Below are 17,232 nucleotides of genomic sequence, written 5' to 3'. Positions count from 1 at the left end.
CAGACTGGAAAAGTGAGCTGGGAATGTCACTCAGGAGCTGGGAATGTCACTCGGAATGGCCCTGGCAAGGACCAAACCCATCGGAGCACCTGGATAGTAACCCAGCCTTCCCCTTATCCCTGCACAGCAAAAATGTTTGAGCTGGCGCCAGGCTTGGCCTAAACCCCCCAGAATCTCTTTTCCATGGAAGTGTTAATTGGGAACAATGCTGGATCCAAGGGCAGGATCCAAAATAGCCGGGGCCAGTCTTGTCCTTTTATAGCCGTGGGCCCATTGTGAGCGGTGGCATGTGACAGGTCTGGGAGGGACAATGCGGCACTTCCAGAGGGGATAAAGACCCACCCCAGCCCGGGATTTTTCCTGCAGCAGCTCCTCTTTCCTGCCTTGCCCACCCTCTCTGTCTCTCCTTCCCAAATCAGCCATGGCTCCCAAGAAGCCCGAGCCTAAGAAGGCCGAGCCTAAGAAGGAAGAACCCAAACCAGCGCCAAAGCCAGCAGAACCAGAGCCCAAAAAAGAAGTGGAATTTAACCCGGCTTCGGTCAAAGTAGGTGGATTGATCCTGTGGTGGCATTGTAGCTGGTGGAGGAGTTGGATACTGGGAAGTGATATCCTCAAAAATTACCTGGGAATTGGGTTTGTGCCAAAAAGTGAATGTCTCTCGAGGGATAAACAGTGCAAGGCACAGGAGGATTTATTTGTGAAGCACTGTCCTTTGGGAATTGTCCTTTGGAGAAAACAATTGTCCTTTGGGTACTGACCTTTGGGAAAAAGGATTGTCCTTTGGCAAAGGGCATTGCCTTTGGGAATTGTCCTTTGGGAAAGGGCAATTGGAAAAAGAAGAGGAGAATTGCAGGATCTCATTTTAGTGGAAATTTGGAGCAGACAATCACAGAATCAGGGAATCCCAGAATCCCGGAACGGTTTGGATTAGGACAGACCTTAAATCCCATCCCATTCCATGGGCAGGGACACCTCCCACTATCCCAGGTTGCTCCAAGGCCTGTCTAACCTGGCCTTGGACACTTCCAGGGATCCAGGGGCAGCCACAGATTCTCTGTGAATTCCACCCCAGCCCCTCCCCACCCTCCCAGCCAGGAATTCCTTCCCAATATCCCATCCAAATATTCTCTCTTTGACTTTGAAGCCATTCCCTGTGTCCTGTCCCTCCATCCCTTGTTCCCAGTCCCTCTCCAGCTCTCCTGGCTCTTCCAGGCCCTGGAAGGGGCTCTAAGGTTTCCCTGGAGCCTTCCCTTCTCCAGATGAACAATCCCAACTGATACATATCCCCTGATTCTCAAAAAGCAATTTCCCCTCAGGAAAACATGGGAATTATGTGAGAAAGGGAATAAGTTACTTTGTCTCCTCTTTGATTAAATCCTTCTCCTCTCCCACAGCTGTGGGACCAATCCCACAGCTCAGGATTCAGGACAAATCCTGGAAAGGTGTTTTCCTGCCTTGAATCCCAAATTCCCTGTAAATCTTTATATATTGGTGAAAAAAGCAATGATTTGTAACATATCAAAAAATCAAGTCCTGAGAAATTAAGTTTTGGGGAAGTGTTGAAGGGAATAACTCCAGAACAATTCCATGACCTTGGGAAAGAGGTTTGTGATGGGATCCAGCTTTCCAACACCTCCTTGCTCAACATTCCAGAGCTGAAAAAGGACAGGGACAAAGGGAATTACTTCCCTTGGAGGCACAGGGAGCTCCAGCCAGGACACCGTGACTTTGTGGGAATATCCACAGGGATTCTGGGACATTGAGGGATCAAGGGCAGCAGAGATGAGCTGTCATTAAAAAAACCCCAAACCCAAATCGTCATCACTCAAAAAAAAATCTTTATTTTTTTAATCAAAACAATTCCATGCTCCACATATTATTTTTTTTATCTTGGAAATAAATTAATTCCTGCATTTTAAAAAATTACTCTGCACAATTATTTGAGAAAATTCTTATTTTTCATGGAAATGTTTATTTTTCCCTTTGGCACCCTTTGGAATTTTGAAGGTTACATATGTTATAAATATTATGTAAATTATAGAGTTCTTATCCCATTTTGAAGGTGCTAAAAGTTTGTATGGAATTCCCAAATAGTAAACAAATCCCAATCCCTGCAAGGAATATCCCATTCCCAGATACTGGATCAGGGAAATTAGGAAATACAGAATTGGAGTCTGGGGCATTTTTTTCCCAACCTCAGAGAAAGGGGAGAGGATATTTCCTAGAGAAGTTTTCTTGGGAATTCTTTAATTTGATCAGGCATGCCCTTGTCTGTTTGTGCAAATTCCTGCTCCATAAATCCAGCTCTGCTGGAGCCCAGAATCCCTTCCCAATGTTTGGAAAAATGCTTTAATGAGGGTTGGAATTCTTCAAATATCCCAATCTCTGCACTGCAGGGTGAAATCCATTCTCATTTCCACAAACTATGAGTAAAAAAACCTTGTATCCAAACAAAATGTTCAAAATCCATCTTTTTATGGGAATCTCTCAAATTATTTCTATTTATTCCCAGATTTTATTAGTTGTGTTTGGAATTTTGAGATTTTTTTTTAACCACTAAAAAGTCTCAAAATCAAAATATTCCTGTGGTAGAGAAAGGTGCTTCTTGTTGGAATTTTCCTGCCTTTCCCATTCCTGGTAATGATCCCAGGATCTTATTTTGCACCTGGAATCATATCGGATTTTCCCATTTTTTTTCTCTCACCTTTGGATGCTCCTGGTCTGTTTTTTGTGTGTGTTGGGATGCCAGTTCCAGGGGCCTAAATGTGGGATCCATCCCTTACCTAAAGCCATTATCCCAAATTTTTGGAGTTTCTCTCACACACTTTCCCATTGGATTTGATCCAATGCTCCAACATTTTCTACGTCCCAAAGATTGCCCACATTTCCAAGAGTGGGTGCAATTGGATGTTGTTTGCAACTCATCCAAAAGAGGTTTTGGGGGATTTACTTTCCAGAATAGTTGGGCTCATTCCCTGGAAAGCATTTTTTTAAGGAAGTGTTTTTCTAGGATGATCCCTGAACTCTTTATTTTGAGGAATAAATTGTCCTACAAAGATTTGGTAGCAAAAATTTATCTTTTCCTTACATTTAATTCATTTCTGCCTGGAAGCTTTTTCAGAGGCAGGTGCATTTTCCCAGGAATATCTTTTGCTTCCATGAAAAATAATCTGAAAAATGGGATTGATTTATGATTTTTGAGGACACAGAAAGTGGGAATGGCTCCTAGAGCTTTTATCACGGGAAAATGGATCATTTGATTTAAATCCTCAATAACGAACAGGGAGAAAATCTCTGGAAGTTCATCCCTTGGGATGGTGCCAAATTCCTATATCTGGGTGGGCTGAGTCACCCTTGGGAGACGCTGAGCTGGGATAAAGGGAGATGCGATGGGAATTTGGGAATTTGGGTGCCAGCATTTCAGTGGCTAAAGTTGGATGAGGTGACATTGCTCCAGGTCTGGTGACTGGGATAAAAATCCACGTGGAGACAGCTGGGATACGTGAGGACCTGGAAGAAACACAGTTTTCCATAGAGAATTTTCCATGTTTTCCACACTTTTCTGGGGAAAAAGCAGTCAGGAATTATTTTTGGGGGGCGCTGGGATCTCAAGGCAGTGTGGAATCTGTTGTCCCTGCAAATCCCTGCTGGGATACTGGAAGGGAAAAGCTTCTTCCCTTTTTCTGCATGGAAGGATGGAAAAGCAGCCAGGGAAAACCAGGATGGTGCAGCACCAGGTATGGTGAATCCTGCTGGATTTGCCTGCTCAGCTCCAGAGGTTGGAGTGTTCCACGGGCAGAAGGGCTGCATGTGAGGCTGGGAAAAGGGAAGCTTCTGTTGGGATGAACTGGTTGATTTCGGGAGAGATGGATTGAATTGTTCAGTTTAATCCCACCCCAGGGATGGGATAATTCCAACTGCCAGGCCCCAGCAAGTCCCCTCTGTCCTCAGGCACTTCCAACTCCTGAACAATCCAACTTCTTAAAAATCCAGCTCCAGGGGCTGGAGCTCTTCAAAATGTCCCTGGAACTGTCCTGAAAAATAAACAGGAATGAGCTGCCCAAGAGGCACTGGGATAACAGGATAAGGGAATAGTGGGATAACAGGATGACGGGATAATGGGATAACGGGATAACGTGGTGACAGGAGAGCTCTGCTTTTATTTCCCAACTCTGGCAGGCACAGCATTCACAAAATAATCCCTCCCTAACCCGGTGCCACTTCCAAAGGGGCCAAAAATTTCCCTGCAGAAAATTATAGGATCCCAGAAGTTTTGGGTTGGAAGGGACCTTAGGGATCATCCCATTCCACCCCTGCCATGGGAGCGACACCTCCCACTGTCCCAGGCTGCTCCAAGCCCTGTCCAGCCTGGCCTTGGACACTTCCAGGGATCCAGGGGGAGCCACAGATGCTCTGGGAATCCTTTCCAGTCCCCCCTACTCTCTCAGCCAGGAAATCCTTCCCAATATCCCATCCATCCCTGCCCTCTGTAATTTTAAGAGCAGACAGAAAATGAGGAATAATTTTGTAGGGTTTTTATGCAGCAGCAACCTCTGCATGACCTTGACAAAGATTCTGCTTCATATTCCTATTCCTGAAGTATTTTGCTTTGGAATTAAAGCTGGAATTAAAGGTTGATTTCTGTTTTTACTTCCCTTTCCTTTGGAGGGGTGGAGCTGTTGGAGGCTGGATCAATGTTCATCCCAGGGCACTGGAGGAGTTTATATCCATCATAATTACTGTGGAAAGTGATGGGAGAGGGGATGATGAGAATGTTGTGTATTAATATGATTAAAAAGGTTTTAGTGGAAGAAAAAACCCCACATGATGGTGAAATCCAAATGTAACCTCAACCCCAGGATCCTGATCCTGATGGTTTTCCTGGCCTCTTTCCAGCTCCTGCATTTCTGTCTCCTGAAGCAGTGTCCCAAGGGAACAGTAAAAAAAAAAACCCAAAACAACAACAATAAAAACCCCAACCAAACAACCCCCTGTCAAAAAACCCCGCAAAAAACCCCAAGCACCCCTAAAACCCCAACAAAATAAATAAATTTAAAAAATGCTAAAATCCAACCTTCTCTTCCTCCCAAACTATCCCTGCCATGGCCGAGTGAAAATCCTGCTGTCCATCCCCGGATCCCTCAGTGTCCTATGAAAACCCAGGAATGTTGTTCCACTCTTGGAAGGGCTCCATTGTCTAAATGCTCCCCCCAGCTCAACTCCTGACTGCTGGGTGACAACAGATTTATTCATAGGACTGATGTCAGGCTTAGCTATGCCTGGCTTAGTGCGAAGTAACGGGGTTTATTGGGATTGATAAAAATTCCAGGAGACTGGAAGCTGTGAATGACGTCAATGGGGCCGAGGGTGGAGTTAATCCCTCCTGGAGCCTCCAGGACAAAACCAGGGAAAGAATCCAGAAGTATAAGGATCCAGCTGATGCCAGCTGGTGATTCCCTAAAGCCAGGATTGGTGGAGATGAGGAAGGCTGGAATCACGCTGGTGGAAAGGTTTGGATTTGGAGGTTTGGTATCCTCACGGAATGTCTAGAGTTGACTATACATCAGGGCAGGACAAAAATTGGAATTTCTCAGTCTTCCATATGGATTTGGACTAAACCTCACCACTGGGAATCTTGGGGAGAGAGAGGCGTGGATGGGAATATCCTGGCTTTAAAACCTCCATTCCCAATGGGAAAAATGCCAGGGAAAACTCAGTTCTTCTGAAGATCCCTTTTGCCGGGATATTTCCCACAACCAAAATCTCTAGGGAAGCCATCCTAGTGTCCTTCCAAGGAAAAGGGAATCTAGAGTCAAAGGCTCATTTAGGGTGGGAAAGTCCTCAAAGATCATCAGATTTAACAATTAATCCAGCACTACCATCATTGTCCCCAAGTGCCACATCCACATGGATCTTAAATCCCTCCAGGAATGGGGCCTCCAGCTCTGCCATGGGCAGCTGTGCCAGGCCTGGATAGCCTTTTCAGGGAAGATTTTTTCACAATATCCAGCTTAAACCTCTCCTGGGACCAAGTGTCCAAGGCCAGGCTGGGCAGGGCTTGGAGCAACCTGGGGTAATGGGATGTGAATCCTTCATGGACCTCCCAACCCCCCTGGACCATAAAACTGAGACTAAACCAATTTCTTCCTCTATGAGTAATTTTCCCCCTTCTTATCAGTTTTCTTATCTTGTTTTTGTCTCATCCAGGTGGAATTCAGCCCTGACCAGATTGAAGGTGAGGAAGATTTTTCTCTTCTGGGCTCCGTAACTCCATCCCTGGGAAGTGCTGGGATGAGCAGGGCTGGCATATTGGAACAACTTTGGGAGGGCTGAGCTTTGATTCCTGGCTTTTCTTCCTTTCCTCCTCTAAATCCTTCCCTCCAAAAGAAAAGCAGGGAAATCGTGTCCCATTTCCAGAAGTTACACCCCCAAAACAGCCCAAATACCCATTTTTCTTTAGGAAAAAAATATCAGTATCAATATTTTCAAAGGAAAACCCTCAACTCTGCTTCAGACAATTTTTCCGGCCTTCCATCAGAACTTAATGTGTTCCAGCTCTCCCAAATCCAGCAAATAACACCAGGCATGGAATTTCTTTATCCTTTCAAAGCCAAACATCAGCATCAGTTTCCAAACCCTTTGTCCCAGCTCAGGAAACTGATCCCAAAATCTTCTGCCTGAAGTCCTGGGAATGCTGGGACTGCAGCTGTCCCCTTTCTCCTCAAAAATCAGCCTGGGTTTTATGTGATAATTGATGGATGGAATCAAACATCTGGCAGGATTTGCCTTTGGTCTTTAAACCCTTGGGAGAGCCCCTAAAAGATGGGATCAGGGAAGGGATTAATTAGAGCAGAGGAAAATCAATCAGAGAGATGCTGCTGACCCGAGGAGGATCCAGGGGTCTCAGGAAGATTGGATGTTTCCCAGTTTGTCAGCTGATCCCAAACCTGGCAAATTCCTTTGGAATTCCAAAAGGAATTCCATCCTCTGGGTTGGATATCCCTGGTCTGGGGTTCTGGCAGCTGATTCCCAATGGAGGTGGTGGAGGAGAAACAGAAGCTGCAGCACCTCAAGGGCTTTTAAAACTCCCCAAATTCCTTCTTTTTGCTAAGGAAAAGGTTGTGTGGCACAAAGGATTCCCTGAAAGGATTAATGGGTGTTTTGGTCCCCAAAATGTGTCTCCAGGAGAAGAATTGATGGTCTGGTCTGTGGAACACCCCCATTTTTATGTGTCCTGCTCCTCAGCCACAAGTGAAACCCATCCCTGGTGGCAATGTCTGTTTTGAACTCGGGGTTTGGGCCTCTTCAGCTCCCAGAATTGCTGGAAAGGGGGGGAAAGGAGCTGTGCCAGATGGGCAGAGAGGCAGCAATTAGGAATCTGAAAATATCCAGAGGGTTCCTGGCCTGAGGGAGGGCAAAGGGAAAGGACACCGAGGTGGTTTTGGTGCTTGGATGGCAATTTCATGGAGTCAGCAAATGCAAATGAAAAGATTAAAATAGTAGGGAAAAAAAAAAAGAAAAAAACAAAACAACCCAAACCCCTGGAAATCTGAGCTATCAGAAATTTTGCTGGATTGGGAATCTTCAGGAGATGGTGCTCAGCACTTCGTCCAGGAGTCAGAGAGTGGTGATGGATGAGGAGCTCAGGTGGGTTGGAATGTTCTCCATTTTTCCTCACCCACCTCGGCTGTGAGACCCCCGGGAAAGGAGCTGGGAAGGGGTCTCTGCCCCCATTCCACTGTCAGCAAGGAGCCCAGGAAAATCCACGATTGCCCTCTGCTGGAATGAGGGGCCGGAAAGGGATCGGGGCTCTGCCCAGGGACAGGAGGCAAAATCCAGGAGACAGAGGCAGGGAGAGGAGGAAAGAGAGGAAAGCGGGAAGAGGAAAACAAGGGAATGTTAATTAGTCCCAAATGAGAATGTTCAGTTTTGTTTGGAAGTGTTGGATGAAGAAGGAAATTAGGAAAATTGGAGTGGAATGAGCAAAATGGAAAGGGAGGGAGAAAGGAGGAGAGGAAAATCCAGCAGAAGTCAAAGAAGGAAGCACAGAGGGAAAGAAGCAAAGGAGAAAAAAGAAAAAAGAGGGAGATGGAATGAAGAGAAGGAATTGGGGGAGATGGAGAAAATCTGGGGTGCAGAGTGTGTGGCTGAATGGTTGAATGAATCAGGATTTATGGAAAAGAGGATAATCTCCTGGAGTTTGGAAACGTGGGAGGGAAATAAAGGTGGAAAAGTAACAGCAGCACAAGAGCCAGATCAGGGATTTAAAGCTAAAGGATTTTTGGGATCTGTTGTGGATGGTGCACTGGGAAGTCAAGGATAACAGTGAAGTTAAAGGATTAAGGATAAAGTTAAAGGATAAAGGACGAAGTTAAAGGATAAAGGATAAAATTAAAGGATAAAGGATGAAGTTAAAGGATGAAGGATGAAGTTAAAGGATAACAGTAAAGGATAACAGCTTGCTACTGCTGCTCCCTGGGATCCTCCTCTGACCCTGCAGTACCAGCAGGGAAAGAAGAGCCTGAGGAACTGGAGTGCCTGGGAAAGTTTGTGCTGAATCCTGCATGACAATCATGGAATCATTCTATTTGGAAAAAAATCCTTATGGAAAGATTCCTTATGGAAAAGATCAGTGGTTGGGACAATTGATCCCAACCTTTACCCCAACACTGCCAATGCCTTCAAGCAACACATCCACATGAAATCACTGGTGGGAAGGAGAACCTCTCCCATGGCAATGCTCTTACCAGGATTCTGGTCCTCACAGTCGTGAGGGATTCCATTTAGGGAGATGGGAAACCACTGGAGGGAATGGCTGCATCTCCATGCCGCAGATCCAGTCTGTTCCTGGCTCCTGAGGGAATAGCACACCCTGTTCTCTGGATCCAGCCCTGGAGGCACCTCTGGGGTGCTGTGTCCAGCTCTGGATCCTCAGCACAGCAGGGACATGAGCTCCTGGAGCTCAGGAAGGGCCTGGAGCATCTTGGTGCCCAGGAAAGGCTGAGAGAGCTGGGGCTGCTCAGCCTGGAGAGGAGCCCCAGCTGAGAGGGGCCCTCAGCTCTGGGTGTCCCTGATTGTCCCTGTCTGTCCCAGTCTGTCCCTGGGTGTCCCTGTCTGTCCCAGTCTGTCCCTGAGTGTCCCTGTGTCCCTGTCTGTCCCAGTCTGTCCCTGGGTGTCCCTGTCTGTCCCTGTGTCCCTGTCTGTCCCAGTCTGTTCCTGGGTGTCCCTGTGTCCCTGGGTGTTCCTGTCTGTCCCTGTCTGTCCCTGTGTGCAGGGAGGGGCAGAGCAGGGCCAGGCTGTGCTCCAGGGCCCAGCGATGGCACCAGAGCCACTGGCAGGGACTGATCCCAGGAATTCCCCCGGCACAGGAGGCAGAACTTCTGCCCTGGGCAGTGCCCAGCCCTGAGCAGAGACCAGAGAGGCTGTGGGGTCTCCTCCCTGGGGATGTTCCAGAACTGTCAGGATGTAATCCTGAGCCCAGCGCTCTGGGGTGGCCCTGCTGGAGCAGGGAGGTGCCACCAACTGTCCCACTGTGGCCCCTTCCAACCCAACCCATCCTGGAATTCTAGGACAAGGTTTTCTAGACACCTTCACCCTCCCCCACCAATACACGGCTTGTTGGGTGGTAATCCCAGTATTTTTTCCCGGCATAGCTTATTTCTAGATCCTAGAGGTGCTCCTGGAGCTCCAGGCACTGGGTCAGTGCTCTGAAAGCATCCAGTGTTTAATCCAAGATCCAGTTCTCCCATCAGCAGTGCTGCTGTTGAATCCTGGGCCTTCCTGAGTGCTCCTGAGCAGCTGGAAAGCTCCCAAGGCCAGAGATTTCTCCTGTTTTCCACACTTTCTGATGTTACTGAAACGGAAATACCACAAGAGAAGCATTTGACCTCTCCGATTCCATTCCCTGGTGGAACCGGAAAATGCAGGGAAGGAGGAACACAAACACCAGAGATAACAAAGCTCATCCAAATTTTTCCCAAACCACAAAATGAAACGGTCAGGCAGTCAGTGAGGGAAAGGCTTCAATTGGGTTTATCTTTTATCCGAGGGAGCATGGAATGAATTTCTCCTGACCTTTTTCCCTCACAGAATTTAAGGAAGCGTTTTCTCTTTTCGACCGCACCCCCAAGTCGGAGATGAAAATCACCTATGCCCAATGTGGAGACGTCCTGAGGGCTTTGGGGCAGAACCCGACCCAGGCTGAGGTCATGAAATTGCTTGGCAGACCCAAACCTGAAGGTTGGTGGCCTCCTCCATTTGTTTTGGGAAAGGGTACTCCTAGAATTATTCCTGGAGAAGGTGAGGTCTTCCCTCTCTATGTGTGGAGTAACTCAGGATATGGAGCAGCCTCTGAAATTGCCAGCAGAAAAGGAAGGGAAAATTGATCTGGAAGTCAAGATAATTGTCCCAAATTGAGGGGAATTAATTAATTTAACAGCCCTGGGCATCAATGTGTTTTAAAATGACAATTTTTTTGCCTTTTTAAATTGCATTTATGGAGGAATGAATGTGTTTTTCCTAAAAACACCGATTATTTCCAACACATCCAGAGAAACAAAGGGATAACCTGGATGTAAGGACACAGATTGTTCCACAAAAGATGGATGGGAAGGCCTGTAATTGCAGTGATATATTTCTGTATTCCATGTTGCCATTTTCTTCTCTCTTTTTATCCAACATTTATCACCACAGTTCTGCCCTCACAGTGGATATCCCATGGTTAATTCCCAACTCTCCCAGAATCCAGCAAACCTTCCATTTCCAGGCTCTTTTCTCCTTTTATCCAACATTTATCACCACAGATCTTCCACCCTATGGTGGGTATCTCATGGTTAATTCCCAACTCTCCCAGAACCCAGCAAATCTTCCATTTCCCCACTCTTTTCTCCCTCAACCTGGAACTCATCACCACAGTTCTGCCCTCATGGTGGATATTCCACTGTTAATTCCCAAGTCTCTCAGGATCCCCCCAAAACTTCAATTTCCAGGATCTTTTCTCCTTTTATCCAACATTTATCACCACAGATCTTCCACCCCATGGTGGGTATCCCATCGTTATTCCCAACTCTCCCAGAATCCCCCCAAAACTTCCATTTCCAGGCTCTTTTCTCCTTTTATCCAACATTTATCACCAGAGTCCTGCCCTCACAGTGGATATCCTGTAGTTAATTCCCAACTCTCCCAGAATCCAACAAACCTTCCATTTCCACTCTCTTTTCTTCTTTTATCCAACATTTGTGACCACAATTTGGCCCTCACAGTGAATAACCTGCAGTTAATTCCCAACTCTACCAGAATCCCCCCAAACTTCCATTTCCCCTGGGTTTTCCAGAGATGAATTCCAAGATGATCGACTTTGAGACCTTCCTGCCCATGCTCCAGCACATTGCCAAGACCAAGGACACGGGAACCTATGAGGATTTCGTGGAAGGGCTCCGGGTGTTCGACAAGGAGGGGAATGGGACGGTCATGGGAGCCGAGCTCCGCCACGTCCTGGCCACGCTGGGTGAGGAAAACCTTCCCTTGGGAATCTACATCCTTGCTTTTCTCCCTCCCTCTTTTCCCTTCATGTTTTAGTTCTCCGATAAATATCTCATTCCCATCACCATAAAATTATCCCAAAATTTCCAACCCCACCTATTCCCGTGGTTTGTCCCCATTTTTCTGCGCTTCCAAGAGGTGCTTCCATCCCGCCCTTCTCCTCTCCCTCACTCCTTCCTGTTGTGTTGGATTTCTCCAATACATATTAAATTTCCATAAATCATCCCAACATTGCCAATCCCAATGATTCCCTTGGTTTGTCTCTGTTCTGCTTCACCAAAACGAAGACTTACAAACCAACAGGCACCAAATATTTAAATAATAAAATTAAATTTAATTAAATCCATCACCGATCCATACCAAAGATCCCAAATTTGACTTTGGAATCTTCTGGAACCTCAAACTCAGAGGTGAACTGAGTTTTCACTGAGAGTTTTTTCATCAGGACTTGGTTAAAACTGGCTCAAACCTTCAAGATTTAGCCACTTAGACCAAGCTTATTCTTAGGAAAATGAGTTGTGCCCATAATATCCTGTGAGTTTTCATATTTTTCCTGTCTTTCTGGATTTTGGATCAAATTTAGTCTCAAATTTGGATCCAGATTTGGGTCAAGTTTGGAATTTGGATCAAGTTTGCAACTCCAAAAGGAGCTTTTCCCATGGTCAGCACCCCAAATTTCCCCCAGGAGAAATGTCCCTCTCTTCTCTCTCACTCCCATTTGTCTTTTTCAGGAGCTTCCTAAATTCCTAGATTGGGGATTTTGATCCAGGGATTTTGTTTTCCATGCAGGGGAGAGGCTGACTGAGGAGGAAGTGGATAAACTGATGGCTGGGCAGGAAGATGCCAATGGCTGCATCAACTACGAAGGTGGGCGGGTCCTCTGGAAGCTTTCTTAAAATATTCCCAAGAAGGTTTAAATCCATGGAAAATCTGGGGCAAAATTTCCAAATTTTAGACAACTCTGAGTCCGTAACTCTTCTGATAAACCCCATCTATGAAAGGTTTGTTATGTTTTCCATATGATAACTGATCCTTCTTTCCCTCTTTTTTCCAGCTTTTGTGAAACACATCATGGCTAACTGAGCCCAGGTGAGTCTCCTCTGCCCTTCTCCTGGATTTCCAAGTCCTTGTTCCTTTAGGATTGACTGGAAACTTCCAAGAAAAAATATTTTCCATGTGCATTTACAAATCTCTGCTCCCAAACTCCTAAAAAAGCAAGGAAATAGAATTGAGCTAACGAGAGACGGGGAAAAATAGAAGCAAAAGAGATAAGAAGTAATCAGGAATGTTTACACCACTGGCAGTATAATTAGTGGTTTTCCATAAATCTGGCTCCCACCATCTTCTGACAATGGATTCGTTTTCCAGGAAAAGGCCAGAACTTTGTCCAACACATCCAAACCACAGCACCACCCAGGGCATCTTTGTCTCTCATTCACAAAGGAGCTGGGCTTTGTTTTCAGGATTTCCTGGGCAGGGTTTATCCCAATTTTACTGGAAAAGGTGCCCACTGCCTTTATCGGGCATTCCCTGGGTTTTCTCCCTGCTCAGATCCTGGGGAAGGAGTTGACCAATCCATCTATTCTGATATCCCGGGAAAAGTTGCGCTCAGATTTGGTCTGGATGTTTTGGGTTTCCTTTGTTTGTTTTTAGTCTTTTCCCATGGCTCTGGTTTATTTTTAGGCCTGGCTTTGGTTTGGTTTTGGAGCTGATCTGGCTGTGCTGTGGTGACTTTTGTTTCTGGGTTAAGTAGGAGTCACATCCAGGATTTTCGGGAATTCTGTTCCAAGATATAACTTAACAAAATATAAACAAGCTAAAAAAATAACCAGATTTGGTTTGCTTTATTTTCTCCCTTTATTTTTATTTTTTCCCTGTTAGAATCTTTTTTTTTTTTTTTCCCCTTAAGGCATTTACCTGTGAACTTGGACTTTTCCAACTGGTTCCCAGGTTTTGATGCCAAAGATCAGGAGCCTTGGTGAAATCCCAATCCATGGTCCCTGTCTGTCCATGGTCCCTGTCTGTTGTTCAGGGATGTTTTCAATCCTTAATCCGAACCCATTGGAAATTCCCATTCCAATGAGAACTAAGGTCAGCCACCAGAGAAGACAAGTAAGCATGGAAAGATGGGAAGCTGGAAAACTGGAACAGGATTGGGAAGCAATTCCGAGGGTCTTTGATGGGTTTGGAAAGGGGGCTGGGAGCTTGTGATTCCCAGGAAATCAACATTCCTGGGATTTGCTGATGAGCCTCGGTGGTGTGATCCAGTAGTGGCCCTCCCACCCCTGCTGTGAGGCTCTTGGAATGTTTAGGGAAAGACAAAGGGAATGTCCACCCTGGAAGAGCGAAGGTCCTTTGCCACAGGATCTGAACTCGGTGGTAATCTGGAGCTGAGCCCAAAAATTCAGGAATGGCTCAGTCTCTTGTAGCAGTTTTTAAACTCACAACTCTTTAAAGTATTATTCCTACACAAAATCTAAAACTCTCTACCAGAAAACAACCTTACAACTACAACTTTTACTTAAGGCTCTATACTAAAAAACTTTTTACACCAGCTTTAACACCTTAAACTCTTTACCTTCAAAACTAATATATCTATTCATACAATAAACAACTTTTAACAGCTAACAACTACTCATATCTCTTTAAAAACCTAAAACCCAACCAAAACTCAACAAGAGCCGGAGATGGATGGAGGGAAGTTAAAGCTGCATCTCTGTATCAGCATGAGCTGGGCCTTTCCTTTTCTCCTGATTTCCTGAGGGAACTGGGACTATTTTATATGGAATTTTCTTACCTGGATTTGCTCCAGGTGTTAGGGACTGCTTCCCATGTTTTCTCCATCACTGAGCATGGGACCGTGGGATTGGGATGATTCCTGGTGTTTTGGCAGCTCTTGTTGATAAGCTGAGAATGATTCCTGGAGGAATTGTTTGTTCCTTCTTTTTTCCTCTAATTCTTAAAAATTATCTTTATCTTTCAGGACAAGATAAGTACTGAGAATTCCAGATACTGGCCTTGGATTTCCATGTGCTGGAATTTCTCCTTTTTTTCCTGCCCAGATTCCCATTCCAGAGCTCCAAAACTGTGCCTAAATCCCTAAAGATATTTGGATATTTTTGTTTAATTTGCCTTGTTCCTCCATGGGAAGAGGGTGGATCCTGTGGAGATCCAATGGAAGAAACTGGAATGTGAACTATGAATCCCTAGGAATTTCTTTAGGATGAGGGATATAAGCAGAAATACAAAATTGAGGAAAATGGAGGAATTCTTATCATTAATAAATTGATCAAAAAATGATTTATCCCTTTTTCCATCCCAAACTCCACCTTTTCCCTGTGTTTATGGGAACACCAGTATAAATCCCAGGAATATCCTTCAGCCTTAGGGAAAAACTGTGGAATTCCCAGAAATTAGCCACAAACAGAACTTTGCTGATGTTTTTTCCTCTGCTTTGGATCATGGAAAATTAAGGCTATAAAAGAAAAAATCCCAAACGAAAACAAAATATTCTAAAATTCATCTTTTCTCCATGAGGATTCCTTCCCATTCCAATAATTTCCCTAGGAAAAAAGGAAAAGTCTTCCCCAAAGGAAAACTGGAAGTTATTCTAATAAACACATCTTGGTCTTGGAGTTTTTGCAGTAAAAAATGGGATTTTCCGTGTCTTTGTTTCCTCCTTGTTTCTGTGTTTGTGTGAGGGAAGGGGAGAAGGGAAAGAAATCCTGAGAAAAACCTCAGCAGAGGCCAAGGAAAGTTGAGAAGCATGGAAAATGACATGGATTAAGAGAGCTCCTTTTCTGGGGAATAATAATTGAAAAAGTAAGGGGAAAAAACGTCCTCTGGGGCTGGAAAAAGAGAAGCCAGGAGCTTGTAGAGTTTTCTAGGGAATGCCAAAGAACCTGGATATGCAAAAGTCTTGAAACAGAAGGGGTTGTTAAAACAGGGAAATTCCAAGTTTAATGGAAAGATTATTGGAGCATTGGAATTCTGGGATACAAATGGATGAGAATGACTGAGCAGGTCAGGCCATTCCCACAGAGGAGGGAAAAGAGAACACAGAGTGTCCCAGAATGTGCCAGGGAATAACCAGAAAGGAAAATCAGCAGGGAGAGTAAATCAGATTAAATATGGAGTATCCCTTCCCTTCCCTTCCCTTCCCTTCCCTTCCCTTCCCTTCCCTTCCCTTCCCTTCCCTTCCCTTCCCTTCCCTTCCCTTCCCTTCCCTTCCCTTCCCTTCCCTTCCCTTCCCTTCCCTTCCCTTCCCTTCCCTTCCCTTCCCTTCCCTTCCCTTCCCTTCCCTTCCCTTCCCTTCCCTTCCCTTCCCTTCCCTTCCCTTCCCTTCCCTTCCCTTCCCTTCCCTTCCCTTCCCTTCCCTTCCCTTCCCTTCCCTTCCCTTCCCTTCCCTTCCCTTCCTTCCCTTCCCTTCCCTTCCCTTCCCTTCCCTTCCCTTCCCTTCCCTTCCCTTCCCTTCCCTCTCCAGAGGGATTTTCTTCCAAGGGTCATGGAAGGGGCCTGAGCAAACATTTGTGTTGTTCAGTTTGGTTTTTTTTCAAAGAAAGTTTGGGATTTCAGGGTCCCCTTCCTTCCTGCACATTCCAGCAGGAATTTCCATTGCCACATCACTCCCCTATGGAGATGGAGCCAGGAATATTGGCTGGAATTTCATTGCCCTCTCCTTAATCCCATCCCAGCCTGGATTCCAGCAAGTAGCAAAGTTTGGGAATTTTTTATCCAAAGGAAAGTGAGTATTTTGATATTTTTCCAGTGCTATTCACAAGGAGATAAATCAATATAAATCAATTATTTAATTAGTTCTTAGTTAAAAATCCTTTGCTTCCAAGGACTACATTTTTATTTATTAATTCTTTGCAAAGCTGTTAATTAATTAATTAATTAATCCATCTGTATCTTCCTGAAATGAAATATTTTTACCTTTCCAACAATTTCCTCTGACAACAAAATTTCAATTAATTTAAAAAAATTTTGTTGCCAAAATTACCCCTGATTTTAAACCTGATTTCCTCCTAAAGAATCTGCAGGGTTTTTTTCCCAGAACTGATCCCAGGATTAATTCTTCTCAGCTGATCTATTCCATTTTCCATGTTCTTTTTACTCAGGGATTAATCACCCCTTAGAATACCTGCTTTTCCCTCCACTGCGGATAAAACAACTCCAAACAACTTCTTCAGGAATTGGCGATTTGAGCTCATTTCTCAGTTCTATTGAACACAGAAATTCCTGGAATTCCCCAAAGTTCCTTACGCAGCTCTGTCCACCTCTTCTTCTTTAAAGCAAAGTGGCAAAAAGAACTTGCCTGTATCCCATAAAATCCCATAAAATCCCATCTATCCCAGGAACTGCTGTGGGATAACAGGGTGCTGGAATTTTCAAAGGAGCTGCATTGTGGAGCAGGGACCTCCAGGCTCGTTTTTCCTACATTCCCTCCCTTCTGCTGACTCCAGCAAGCCCCAATTCCCTGGAGAAGCCTCAATTCCAACACAGATAATCCATAAATTATCCCAAAACCTCAGGAAGATGGGAAGAGTCTGGAGCCAGGGCAGCAGAGCCAAGGAAAACAGCTCCTGAATACCCCAAAAATGCTTCTTCAGCCTGTCCCCGCTGCCACCAACATGGCCAGGTTAGCTCTGGTTGGGCTGGGAATTGTTGCCAGAGGCCAGAGGGGAATGT

At 45.3% G+C, this 17,232-nt stretch overlaps 1 protein-coding gene across 1 annotated transcript; it reads left to right on the top strand.

The window, feature by feature from the left end:
• The first annotated feature begins 348 nt into the window (after window positions 1-348).
• Window positions 349-15,208, top strand: MYL3 (myosin light chain 3). Its single transcript, XM_068176369.1, has 7 exons — window positions 349-544; window positions 6,208-6,235; window positions 10,090-10,239; window positions 11,333-11,506; window positions 12,331-12,408; window positions 12,596-12,630; window positions 14,525-15,208. The coding sequence occupies exons 1-6, from the start codon at window positions 422-424 to the stop codon at window positions 12,622-12,624; spliced, it is 582 nt and encodes a 193-aa protein (XP_068032470.1). The 5' UTR covers window positions 349-421; the 3' UTR covers window positions 12,625-12,630; window positions 14,525-15,208.
• The last annotated feature ends 2,024 nt before the right edge of the window (window positions 15,209-17,232 follow it).

The sequence above is a fragment of the Anomalospiza imberbis genome, chromosome 1 (assembly GCF_031753505.1).
Source record: "Anomalospiza imberbis isolate Cuckoo-Finch-1a 21T00152 chromosome 1, ASM3175350v1, whole genome shotgun sequence".
In the NCBI taxonomy this organism is placed as follows: domain Eukaryota; kingdom Metazoa; phylum Chordata; class Aves; order Passeriformes; family Viduidae; genus Anomalospiza; species Anomalospiza imberbis.
This window is presented reverse-complemented; position numbering and strand designations above follow the sequence as displayed.

Excerpts from the sequence above, each read along its gene's own strand:
- MYL3 (XM_068176369.1), top strand. The coding sequence starts at position 422 with ATGGCTCCCAAGAAGCCCGAGCCTAAGAAGGCCGAGCCTAAGAAGGAA. Across the intron at positions 545-6,207 it reads TTAACCCGGCTTCGGTCAAA|GTGGAATTCAGCCCTGACCA; the intron begins GTAGGTGGATTG and ends TGTCTCATCCAG. Across the intron at positions 6,236-10,089 it reads CAGCCCTGACCAGATTGAAG|AATTTAAGGAAGCGTTTTCT; the intron begins GTGAGGAAGATT and ends TTTCCCTCACAG.